At 39.2% G+C, this 13,700-nt stretch overlaps 2 protein-coding genes across 3 annotated transcripts in view; one reads left to right on the forward strand and one right to left on the reverse strand.

Moving 5' to 3' along the window:
• The window catches only part of nrg2a (neuregulin 2a), a 96,480-nt gene that overhangs the window by 80,246 nt on the left and 2,534 nt on the right, over window positions 1-13,700 (reverse strand). The gene's annotated exons all lie outside the window — the stretch shown is intronic.
• On the forward strand, window positions 1,341-4,270 carry LOC116728147 (uncharacterized). The gene is made up of 3 exons (XM_032575981.1): window positions 1,341-3,392; window positions 3,472-3,556; window positions 3,999-4,270. The coding sequence occupies exon 1, from the start codon at window positions 1,475-1,477 to the stop codon at window positions 3,206-3,208; it is 1,734 nt and encodes a 577-aa protein (XP_032431872.1). The 5' UTR covers window positions 1,341-1,474; the 3' UTR covers window positions 3,209-3,392; window positions 3,472-3,556; window positions 3,999-4,270.

Raw genomic sequence — 13,700 nt, forward strand, 5'->3', positions numbered from 1 at the left:
GCCTCAAGGTGTAACTAATGCTCCTAGCACCTTTCAACGCCTCATGGAGCGGTGCATGGGAGACATGAATTTAAAAGAAGTGCTTGTTTTCATTGACGATTTAATAGTGTTTGCACCAACTCTAGAAGAGCATGAACTTCGGTTGAAGAAAGTTCTTCAACGCCTGAAAGAATTTGGATTGAAGCTGTCAGTTGAAAAGTGTGTTTTCTTTCAGACATCTGTTCGCTACCTTGGACATGTAGTTTCAAGGGATGGAGTGGAGACAGATCCAGACAAGATTTCCACCTTAACATCTTGGCCGGTTCCTCAGAATTTAAAAGAGCTCAGATCATTCCTTGGTTTTGCAGGGTATTATCGCCGGTTTGTGGAAGGGTTCTCATCAGTGGTCAAACCTCTCAATGAGTTAACAGCTGGATATCCACCCTGTCAGAAAAAATCAAAACAGATGAAGTTGCAACATTACCTTGACCCCAAAGAACCCTTTGCTTCTCGCTGGACAACTGCTTGCCAGCAGGCCTTTGAAGAGGTAATCCGGAAGCTCAGTACAGCACCAGTTCTTGCATTTGCAGACCCAGGTAAACCCTACATATTACACACAGATGCTAGCTCTACTGGCCTTGGTGCAGTTTTGTACCAAGAACAGGATGGGCAGAACAGGGTGATTGCATATGCCAGCAGAGGTCTGTCCCGCAGTGAAAGTCGATATCCTGCCCATAAACTTGAGTTTTTGGCCCTCAAATGGGCAGTTACAGAAAAATTTTATGACTACCTGTATGGATCCGATTTCACTGTGGTTACAGATAGCAACCCATTGACATATCTGCTAACTTCTGCTAAATTGGATGCTACAAGCTATAGATGGCTTTCTGCTCTTTCAACTTTTACTTTTAAGATCATTTATCGGGCTGGCAGGTTAAATGTGGATGCTGATGGTCTCTCTCGGCGACCTCATGCTGAAGAGGTGGCTGATCCTTTGTCTCTTAAGGAGAAAGAGAGAATATTGAAGTTCACTGAACAACATCTGGAACATCCATCCTGTATTTCCATTGACCAGCACTCAGTCCAAGCAATATGTGACAGGCAGCTGGTGTACAGCTCACCCAACCTGGACCAGGTTGCTGCTCTTGTGCAAACCCTCTCCATTAACACTGACAGTTTACCAGACAGTTTTGTTAATGATCTACAGTTCTCTTCACCTGTTGTGCCATCTTTCTCTGAAGGTGAAATTGCTGACAAACAGAGAGCCGATCCAGTCATTCAGCACATCATCGCTCAGTTGGAACGAGGGGAAAACCCACCGCCATTTCTGAGGGAACAGCTCCCCGATCTGCCCTTACTCCTGCGAGAGCTTACACGCTTGGAGCTCCATAATAATGTTCTTGTCAGGAGGAGGAATATTGGAGGTGAGCTTACTTACCAACTTGTACTTCCAGAGGAATGGCGGCCTGAGGTCCTCAACCAGCTTCATGACCAGATGGGCCATTTGGGCACAGAAAGGACTCTGGACCTCGTCAGATCACGGTTCTTCTGGCCACGAATGGCAGTTGATGTCTGCAACAAACTCAAGAGCTGTGAGAGATGCATCCGAAGAAAAGCACAACCTGAGAAAGCTGCACCACTTGTTAACATTAAAACCTCAAGACCACTCGAACTTGTCTGCATGGACTTTCTCTCAATAGAACCAGACCGAAGCAACACCAAAAATGTTCTAGTGATAACTGATCATTTCACAAAATATGCTGTTGCAGTGCCAACCCCAAACCAAAGAGCCAAAACCGTAGCAAAAGCGCTATGGGAGAATTACCTTGTCCATTATGGAATGCCAGAGCGTCTCCATAGTGACCAAGGGACTGATTTTGAATCTCATACTATCAAAGAGCTCTGTCAGATCACAGGAATCCAAAAGATTAGGACCACACCTTACCATCCCCGTGGTAATCCTGTGGAGCGATTCAACCGAACACTCTTAAACATGTTGGGTACGCTGCAAGAAGAAGATAAAACTCACTGGAAAGATTTTGTGAAGCCATTGGTACACGCTTACAATTGTACCCGAAATGATGTCACTGGATACTCCCCATATGAATTGATGTTTGGTCGGCAACCCCGCCTTCCTGTTGACTTAGCTTTTGGACTGCCTGTGTCTGAAAAACCATCTACATCTCATTCACAGTATGTTGAAAAGCTCAAGTCACATCTCAAAGAAAGTTATAAGATTGCAACTGAAAACGCTGAGAAAGTCATGTGGAAGAACAAACTCAGATTTGACAAGCAAGTCACAGCTGCAGAACTCTCAGTTGGAGATAGAGTTCTGGTTAGAAACGTCAAACTACGAGGCAAGCACAAGCTCGCAGACCGGTGGGAATCAGACGTGTATATTATTCAGAAGAAAGCCGGCACTCTTCCAGTATACACAGTCAAACCAGAAGGCAAAGATCGTCCCATCAGGACCCTCCACCGAGACCTGCTGTTGCCTTGTGGCTACCTGTCCCCAGCCTCTAAACCAGAACAGACAAAGCCAACAACAGCCATTGCACCTGAGACTTCAGAAAATGTAGATCTTTTAGACCCTGAAAATGAAGAATTGTTTTTATTTGACTTACCTGATTTCTCCAGCTCCTATGTCACCAGAGTTACAACTGAGGTTGACTTACCTGCTCCTGCATCTACTGTCGCTCCTCTGCCTGTGGATCCGCCTGGCCAGCATCCCCAGAGCTCTTTGGAAGAAGAGGTTGGTGAGGAAAAGGAAGTGGAGTCTGGACCTGAACCTATTGCTGAACTGGACATGGAACAAACGGCTGAAGATGGAACAGATTCTGATGACTCAGAGCCTCTTGTGGAAAATCCCTCCTCTCAATCAGGACCTGTCTCTCCTCACCCAGAATCTGCATCCTCTCCAGGACAATCCAGCATGTTAAGTGATTCTTCTTCTGCAAAACTCTCCAGCCCAGATCCTGAACCACCTGTCAGACGCTCTACCCGAACACGTCAGCCACCAACTCGTCTGCAGTATTCAACACTTGGTCATCCACTTCTGCAGAGCATCCAGACCCTGTTTCAAGGACTCAGTACAATCTTTACATCTGCTCTGGAACTGGATGAGACCTCTGTGACCTCTACATCATGTGACAGTGTGGTGTGTCACCAGCCGGTTACATGTACGAGGCCGTACATGAGTTTAGGGGGGGAACCTGTAACCCACAATTAGTAAAGGACTTTTATTTTTGCGGGCCCACTTCCTGTGTTGCCCGAACGCTGCTAACTTATTTAAAGCCACGCCTCCAGTGCGCAGTAAGAGATCCTCACCTGTTCCACTGTGATTGTGGCTTGCTGTTGGCGTCTTCCTCAGGAATTCCTCAAACAATCTTTGAACCTATTGATTTGATTGCTGGGTGAGTTTATTTGTTAACAGTGTTATTTTTTCCTTGTGGTATTTCTGCTCGATTGCTCATTGGAGCGTTGTTTTATTAGAATCACTGGCATTGCTTACCTGGACCGTCACCAGGATTCTGTTAGTGCTGATTGTGGCTAAGTACGCCCCACTCTCTTCAAAAAGGTAAACTTGTTGCTGAAGTTTGTGCGTATTCTGACACCTTTACATTGATGCCGAGGCACTGAAGTTTAAACTAAAATTGATCAGAACAGAATGTAGCTACACTTAAATTGATATTGCGCAGTATATTTATTTATTTATTTATTTATTTTCCTTCCCTCACTCTGCTTGAGTATTTGACAATTAATTTATTTTATTTTTCTTGATTGATATTTTGGAAGTGCACTTTAACTTTAAATTGATTAGTTGAAATATGATAGTTTTGTTTTGTTTTATTTAAATTATGGTTAATTTAACCTGATTGAAATGTTTGTTTAACTATTAGGAATCTAATTATTGCATTTGCATTTAGTATGCATAAACTAGATGTTTAAATTTAATAATTATTTCCTTTGTATTATATTTGTTTCTGATAAAACACTTAATGGGTTTTCTGACCTTTTAGGTCGGGTTTTTTTTTTTTCCACCTGTCGGATCAGATCCTCATCTGGATCGAAAGATGGCGAGCTAGAAATGGACTATGGACTTTATGATTTGGAAATCAATTTATTCTGAGTCAATTCTCATGTGTCTCATTGTGTTATTGTAATTGTATGTTTTTTTTATTCAAATCACTTAATATATATATTCACCAAAACTAAAAGCACTGCCTCCTGTGTTTTTTCACACCTCAGGCTCCTTAAAAGGCCACTCTTCCGATGCTGCTTATGTAGCCGCAGTTAGCTGTCTAGCCCATAACTGTTACACACAGAAGAAAAAAAAAGTTTCAATAATTAATTACATCCAGTGGCTGCAGCTTCAGAAGGAAGAGTATTGCAGCCCAAGATAGCTGCAAATTACTGAATGATTCAAAAGGTTGGATAAACTTAAACTGCCTTCAAGAGCAGTAGTAGAGCTGGCAGACATAAAACAAGTTAAATGATATCATGAGGTATCCAATGAATAGTAACAACAAAGCGAGTTTTCTCTCCATATTTGAGATTTTGTGTTGTAGTAACGTTTCCACTGTGATTTTATTTGTGGCACTGCTCTCATATTTTTGTGCTCTTAGTCCAGTCTCCCTGTTTTTCAGGAACAGTCTTAGTTAAAAATGACTTATTTCTTGCATCTTGGGGATATTCAGTAGAGAGGCAGCAATAGATGTGTTTATCTACACAAATCTCTGGATAGAGTTACTACTGGCCATCTGTTTTTCTACAGTCCAATGCTGAACATGATTGTCTTTGCCCAGGAGACACCATTACGCTTAGTTTAGTCAAAGAAACATATATTCTAAGCTGCCTGCAGAATTAACTGCCCAGGTTTTACTGCAACCTTATAAAACTTGGCTCACTCCAGCGATCACACTGAAATCCAAATGGCACTGACTTTCACAGTTGTTGCACTGGACATATCTTCCGGACTGAACTCAACTGTGGGGCTTTTGAGTTTTTTTGACACTGTTCCAACTCCAGGGGCCGCAGGCCTAACAACTGCTGTGACATTCCCAAAGGAGTCATCCCTTCAAACTTTTTTCTTTTTTTTCCGGGAGTTTCTCCTGCTTCCCTATCTTGATCATATACTGCCTCATTGTGGTGAAGTCAACATGAGAGGCTAAGGTTTTTTTGTTTTGTTTTTTGCATTGTGAGCATTTTGTTTCTGGTTCTTTTCTCTGTTTATGTCAGAGTACATAGAATATGTTTGTAAAAATACAGCATTTATTGTGTAAGTTGCTTCATAGAGACAGCATGCAGCAGAAGAGGTTAGAGAGTCACTTTGTGTTACTTTTCTTCAAGCTTCTTGTGGAAAAAATTAAGTATCATCATTGCTAAAATGTGACTTTACGCCTATCCATCCATCTATCCATCCATTTTCTGTACACACTTGTCCCTAGTGGGGTCAGGAGGTGCTGGTGCCCATCTCCAGCAAATGTTTCGGGTGAGAGGCGGGGTTCACCCTGGACAGGTCGCCAGTCTGTCGCAGGACTTTACACCTATCCTTGTAAAAATATTCACACTCCTTGAATCTCATGACATTTCAACACAAAATCTAGTGAACTTTGCTGCATGGAATAGAGCAACACAAACTAGTGCATAATTATGAACTGTAAGAAATAAAATAATATATGGTTCTTAAATTTGTCCATCTGAATTCAGTTCCCTGTCCTCTAATATGCTTAAACACATCCCACTGCCTTTGCTTGTCAGCTAATTTGGTCCAAGTACGATTTCTAATCCAAGTATGACTGCAGTGAATCTTTGAGTTTCCACTAGCCATACACCAATAGCTGGCCTGCCTTTGGAAAAGCATCCTAGAGAGATGCAGAGGTGGATGGAAAAAAAAAAACAAAAAACATTTTTAATATGCCAAACAGATACAGAACAAAGCAAGGTCCAAAAATCCAAACACTTGAAGAAAGAACGTAAAAATTAAACAGAGCTGGAAGACTTAGCAACGTTTGAGCACAAAGCATATTGAGTAGATGAACCAGCAGTGAAGAACCAAAGGAGCATACTTAGACTTATTAGCTGAGACTGGTAAAGAGGTTCAAATTACAGCAAGACAAGAACCCTAAGAATTAATTCACAGCTAGAACAGAATGGTTGAAGCAGATTCATATGTTAGAATGGTCCAGTCAAAGTCCAGACCTAGACACACTTTAGAATCTATGCCAGGAGTTGAAAAATGTCATTAACCGACACTCTCTCTCAAGTCTGACTAAGCTTAAGCTGTTACTGGAAAAATAATTCAATCTTTATATGTACGAAACTGGAAGAGACAAAATACTATTAGATGGGGCAGAATACAAACTTTTTTCTTCTTTTTTTTGTAAATAAAAATTGAAAATTATTTAACTTTCTACATCTTCTATGCATTTATGCACTGGCTTGTGTTGGCATATTAGCAGTTTATTAAATAGTAGACAATGGTTCCATGCTCATTTGTCCTCACTGGTCTGAATCAAATTCTATTTGAAATATATACATATGCAACAAACCCCACTTTCATGTCAGAAAATTAATTTTAAGAAAGAGATTAATGAACAATAGCTGTTGTGAGATTAGTTCAAATCTGATTTACATTGACACTGCCAGCTGACCCAGTCCTGCTGCTCCCTGAGATTTCAGCCAGCTGTCTGCAGCTCTCAGAGTTAGAATTCAATGGGCTCAGTGAAATGGTAAGTCTCACTTACATTATTTGGGATTATTGCTTATCATTTAATTAAAATAGTGACCTTTAGTTCTTCTTACTTTAAGTCTCCTCCACACCTACTGAAACCCCTGACAAAGTGGTGCAGAAATTTATTTTAAAACCTAAAATCATTTTCTTACTGGGTGCATGGAGATTTCAATGATTTTTGTTTATAAAGGGCTGAAATCCAAAGACATTAGTTTCCATGTCACTTTGCCAGACTTATACACACTTTACCCTGGCTCCTATTCAAACACATTTTATGGTCTTTCTCAAGTCGCTAGCAGTTAGGAAACATGTTCAAAGTCTTAACCAGAACAGAATTGCAGACTTGTCTTCCCAGTATTTATCCAGCAGATCTTACAGTAAGCTCATTGTCCTCCAACAGCCTAGAGGTAATTCTGTATTGCAGCATTGATATGTAATCATCCAAAGCTTTGTTTTGTTGCGAGTGTGATTAAAGGACAAGGAAACAGTCATTCCATCTGCGCAAAATATCTGTCACACGGAGAGCTTAGACCCAGAATTCAGAACTGAACCGGCAACATTTGAGTTTACCTTAGCACATCTAAGTGCTAAAAATATTTTTCTAGTGATAAGAGTGACAACTGCCTCATGTTACTTTTGTATGCTTACAGTAGGCTATGAAAACACAGCTTTGTTTTGCCTCTCTCGTGTTTTTAAGTCTTTTGGGAAACCGATCCAGATAATCTCCATGCACATATTTTCTGTTCCTGGAATTCCTTTAGCTCAGTGAGAAATCTAGATCTTTTTAAAGGAGGATTACACAAATAACAGCAAGTAATTATTTTCACATTTCATTCCTTCCTTCATATTTGAGAAGACAAATAAAATGTTAAGTTTTTTCATCGGCTCTGTTTTCTTTTTAAAATCAGCTTTGAAGGGATTATTATGTGGCGAGTTAGCCCACAGGCGCTACTGATCTCATCAGTGACGTTTTCACACTCTGGAAATAATCGTCGGAGGACTGCAAGGGTGAAATGCCAGACAAGCAGCTTAGACCTCACATATGACAGACATAACCTTTATAATGTCTACATTAAACTGTATTAGTGCTAATAAGAAAACATTTTCTTCTAAAACCCAACAATTTCTAACAATTTTTCAGAAGTAAGAGGAGCTCAGAGTACACTTACATGCCAGTGTTCATCTTGGTACTGAAAGGAGTGCAGAAACAAAAGCTTAGTTAAACTTAAGTTTTCTTATTCAGAAACAAAAGTCTTTCAGGACAGGAGAACATGACTTCCTTTTTAAAATCTCATATTTTGTTATATTTAGTTGACAGATAATGACTATTTATATTTTCCCATTTATGAAAATATCTACCTACCAGTTTTGTGTCCAGAGATGTCAGGAAGTACCTGATAAAATGGTAAACAGCAGTAAGATATTATTTTGATTATACTGCTGTGTAATAAACACAGTACATTGGTATACAAGACACCGACCATTTAGAAATGCCTCAATCAGGATGTTGAGCTGATTGTTGGCATCAGATGAGAAAGTCTCCTTCTGCCACAATTGATCTTTTACCACATGACTGAACTTATGGTTGTGTGAAAAGAAAACTGGAATTTGTTAAATCTTTCAAGTAAATATGCTCAACTTAATGCGGTCAGGCCTAAACACTGGTTTGGTGACCATTATCAGCCAAGATTAATAAACAGCAAATTTAAGTAAAACTGGGTTTGAGTAAAAGTTGCTAAATATTTTTCAAATGTACTATGAAATTAAAATCAGAGCAAAAAAAAAAAAATTATAAATGCATAATAAATCCTTTGCGTTGAAATGAACCGTCAACTTCTTGTTTCAAATATTTTGTTTGATATCTCATCCTAAGAAAATGGAATCAGACATTTACATATTTGTACCCTTCTTGAACTACAGTAATGGGTCACGCAAAAGCGTTTCAAGAGCTACAAATGGCCCGTGGACCACTTTTTGGACATCCCTGTTTTAGGGTGTAATAAAGAACATAAATGAAGGCTTATGAAATTTATTTTTCTCTCAAATGTGTAACGCAAAAAGGGGTTACGTAAACTCTAACTTTACCAGTAAAAAGGGTGAGTAACGGCAGGAACTTTTTTTTGCTTGGATTCTAATTTGCCCCTGGTGTCATAATATAACTTGTTAAATTCTGTCTTTGGAATGTGGAGTAAAAACCTGAATGATGGCAAGAAAGTGCCTAATGGACAAGAAAATGAGTGACCAATTACTGAAATGGCCATGACTGTTTCTTCTTTTTTTTTTCCACACACCCTATAAATATACATCAAATTCTCTTGTCAGCTCAAGAAAAACAATTGGAGCAGAAGGTCTACATAAAGGGACTAGAAATTTGTTTTTAAAAGAACATTTTTGGTACTCTAATACTATAAGAGCACGCCACTGATGTCAGGTTGCTCAATTAAAACTCTTCAAAGGTAAATTTATAGATACATATGAGTTAAATTAGCCACCAGACAAACTGTGGCGCAGGAGCAGAACCCTGAAGCCATCAGGCAGCTGTCACACATGCACAACATCCAGCTCACTGAAGCAACTCTTTCAGGTCACAGACAGATGCATAGCTCGGGGTGAAATTCAGTCTGTCTGCCACCTCAATGCAACAGCTGCGACCTGCACACACTTCACCGTGACAGATTTGTGAGGAAACGAGGCTGCTTCTTTTAAAAAAGAAAAACATCACTATATCTGAAAATAAGCAAGCTAAATAGAGGCCTGTTCAATTAAAAACGATCACAATGGTTAGTAGCAATATGTCAATCCATCACTCCACAAATTAACACACCTTCTTCTGAACACAGTTGTCAATATATTCACTGATGCAAAGATGCAACTAGTCTAAAAACAGCCACACAGTAAGAAATGGGGTAATAATAGTTATACCCCTTAAACTTTTTCTCCCTTTGCCAAATTTCAACCACAATCTCCAAAGTATTTTTTTTTTCATTTATGAAATAGGACAACAGAAAGTAGTAGAAATTGAAGGCATTAGACTGAGAAAGAGGTTAACCTTGCAGCAGAAAAATGACCCTAAACCAACATGCAGACCTGCATGACGCTAGTTCCGCCCACAAGCGGAAGTAGAACAAACCTCAGACAAGCAAACAGTGTTGGGGAATTCAGTGGCTACCCGAAACATTTTAGTTTAGTTTTTTTTTTCTTGCCTGTCGTTTTTGCCTCTATTGAAGCAAAATTCTCCAACGAGTCCTACATCAGGTCAGTAAGGTTATTTACGGATTACGGAAATCAACGTTATAGCTCAAGTCTCACTGGATGTGACTGTGAAAACTGTGGCGGACACATTGTGCACGTAGAAAACGGGTGACTAATAATTTAAATAATACCTGCTTGTGAAAATCTGCCTTCAGGTAAATGCTTAAAAATAAATTAGCATAAAAAGGTGCTCACATGTAAACACAGCAGTTACTGCAGCACGTTTTCACGCTGCTGTAGAGCTGCCATTGGAATTTGCACACATAAAATCAAGCATAACTACCTTCACTTATTGATCTACCAGTTACCTTAGTGCAGACGAAGTGTTAGATGCCCTTCCTCACAGTTTCATTCAAGTGGACATGAGGTCGACTGCAGGCCTTGATCCATTTCTTGCATTATTCCACACTTTGTTTAGGTTTTGGAAATGTCATAAATTGTATTCCGCCCGGCGGGATTGCATGTTCCTCACTGACAACACTGGACCGTGATTTCCTACTATTTTCTTCGAAATCTGTATGACCGCAGCCGTTAGCGACGATAAACCCCCGGCAATGTTCCTCCAGATAAGGGGCGTGTACTTAGGGACAAATTGCGAGCACCGATTGGTCAGTTTCTGACAAACCCCGTACAATGACTGACAGGTGGCGCCATGTCAATTGTGCAATTAAAACCCAGACTTAAAGCCAATTAGGAATCTGCTGCAAAACGTAAAAATAAATGCCCACAGATCCAGTCTAATTGTGCCTAAGCTATTTACAAAGCTGGTTCAGACATACCCAAACATACCCTGTAATTACAGCAAAATGTGATTCTAGTTCTGACTCAAAGGGCGAGTCAAATTAAACTTTTTTAATTTATAGAAGCAAAAAAAAAAAAAAAAGATTAAAATTGATCATTGTTTTACTTAATAGTTGTGCACTATTTCTTGTTCTTATATCAAAGAAAATCACACTAACATATACTTACATTTCTGGCTGCAACCATTGGCGTTTATAAACGTGTCTATGGGCAGTTGCCCAGGGTGGCATTAGAAATGGAGCGCACAAGCAGCAGATCTAACTTACTTGCCAGTTGAGCCATAAATACATTTTTATTGGTTTTATGCATGTGCAGTCAATAGGGAGTTGGCGCCCTCTGCTTGCTACTAGGACTATTTTGTGTGCAGGGCAGCGACACATTTTATCCCACCTCTAAATTTAGATATCTTGCATTCATATTGATTGGGGGACTGCAAAAGAGATTTACCCAGGCTCCCATTCATGCAAGAACCACTACTGGTTGTAGCATGTCAAAATTTGAATGGATTCCAGGTGTATTAAATGCAGAAGAAACCCAAGTTATTAATGAAACAATGTTAATCTTAATTAGTTTCCCATTTCAAATATCAGACAAAACCTGACAAATACTCAACGAAATCAGCTACAGATTGCACTATTTGTTTGTTATAGAAAAACGATTAGTCTATTCATCCAGAAAAAGAAAACATACACAAATTTAGAGGGATGTTTTATAACATATGTGTCACAAAAGCTCGTTTTATTCCCATCTCTTTAGATTAATCTACAAAAATACGAGAGACGACACAGCACAACAGAAAATAGTATTTTCACAGCAAAAAAAAGTGAGATGACAATTTGGCACAAATGAGCATGCCCAGTGTCAGATCTTCATTTTCTTTTACTCATACTTAAATATGTGACTTTATTCTTACAGATAGATCCTCTCTTTATTATCTCCAGGCCCGAAATATTTTATCATTCTCCTTCTCTTATATTCTGTCTGTCCTCTCTCTTTTTGTCTCTCTCTCTCACACACACACGCCCGCACACGCCCACACACACACACCCCCACACGCCAACGCATGATTGTGTACCTTCCATTGCCAGGTAAGACTGATTAAGTACGAACAGGAAAATCGTACAAATTCCTAGAAACACTTGAAAAGACCTTCATGTTCTTCAAGCATGGAGAACTATTGATCCAGAACATACGGAGAAGAGAGAGTCTGATGCAAACAAAGTCTGGCATATTGGAAGCAACTTTAAGACTTTTTTTTTATCATAACCTAATGCAGCGGAATACGACCTGCATGCATTCATTTCATAATGACTGCAGGAGACCTCATATCGTAGTTATCCAGCAGAGTGCATGTCACATATGTTGTCTGAGTTTCTTGACCTATACAGAGATATTGAACGCCATGATGGTAACTGAAACACAAATTTACCAGCTAAACTGATACTAACACAGGTTTTTATGTTGGGATGACTATATTTTACTAGAAATAATTTAATTGATCAAAAGAAGGTATAGCACAAGAATCTATGACGAGAGTACTCCCTCTGAGTACAAGACTCCATATCTTATAGGAGCTTTATGCTGAAGAGTGAGCTGGGACAGGTGGCCGTACCAGCTTAACAACTTGCTGACGGTCCTTTATTGAAGCTGTGATGTGACATGGTTCAGTGTGGGCTACTTCTAACTCAGCAGAGATTAAAAGCTGCAGTAAATGAGTTAAACATCAAGGAGAAACACTAAAATGTTTTCATGAACAGAGTTGACAAAACGGGAAAACTTGCTGACAAGTCAAAAGAAAACAAGCTGAATCAGTTTCCCTGGTAAAGATGGGAAAAGCCTCTTTATTTAGTAAATGTATATGCTCCTGCAGAAGTATAATGCTGTACTTGTTATTGTTGATGTTTGCTTTAGAAGAACCCAATCTTTGATTTAAGAACAGTTTTTCATGAGGGGGTCCCATTGTAGGATTATTTTTATCAGTAGCAAACTTACTTTCAAGCCTACAAATTCCTGTAAAATAAATAGAACTAAAGCATTTTAATGTTTACTTTTTCATATGCATTTGCGTCTAGGAACTTCAGGTTAGTAATCCATGACCTCATATTCCCTGGGTTATTTAAGTGAACGATGGAGACAACAACTTCTTGTTGCTACTCTTCAAAATATAAAAGTCAAAAGCATGAGAGAAGAGTGGAAAAATTATTGAATTCAACTTTGATTGCAAAGACACTTGTTCCCATTTTTGTTGGAACAATTGGGGTTTTTTTTTTAGCAAAATGATGGATTTTATATTAAAATGTCAACATAAAGTAGAATCTGTAATTATTTATGAACGTTTCTGTAGCAGACAGATAAGTAAATTGGTTCTTTTTTGTTTTTAAATGTGCATTAAAATAAAGGTAGCAGGCAGGTGTAATATTCTTTCCATTGCTGTTATTAAAAATATTTTTTTTAAGTTTGAGAGCTGAGAATATCTAGTTTAGGTTTCATAAGCAGTTTCTATTAAACATGAAGTCAAAGCTCCAGCTGCTCAGTCGATCACAACTGTAGCATTCTTCTCCTCTTTATGATGTGCCATGCAGAGAAAGGTGTGTACTGCAGAGAGTCAAGTACAGCAAACACTCTCAGCGCCGATGAAGCTTTGCTTTCAAAATAACAGCAGGCTGCCCTGGAAAAGACATCTCCTTTATTGTAGCTGATTTATCTCCATAATTCTGCAGCAATTAAACCTTTTAACCCAATCAATCATGCCTTGGGCAATGATACACCCCCTACGCCATCACAGTTGTTTCTGCAGTAACTACCTGGAGGGTCTTTCTAATGTTTGGCACTGTGAATCCAACATCTGTTTCTTCCAAAAGCAGCTAAACTACAGATTAATCAAACAAAGAAAGTGCTAATAGTCCAGATTCTGAGAGATCAGCAAGACTTCTGT

The sequence above is a fragment of the Xiphophorus hellerii genome, chromosome 11, assembly GCF_003331165.1.
Source record: "Xiphophorus hellerii strain 12219 chromosome 11, Xiphophorus_hellerii-4.1, whole genome shotgun sequence".
In the NCBI taxonomy this organism is placed as follows: Eukaryota; Metazoa; Chordata; class Actinopteri; order Cyprinodontiformes; family Poeciliidae; genus Xiphophorus; species Xiphophorus hellerii.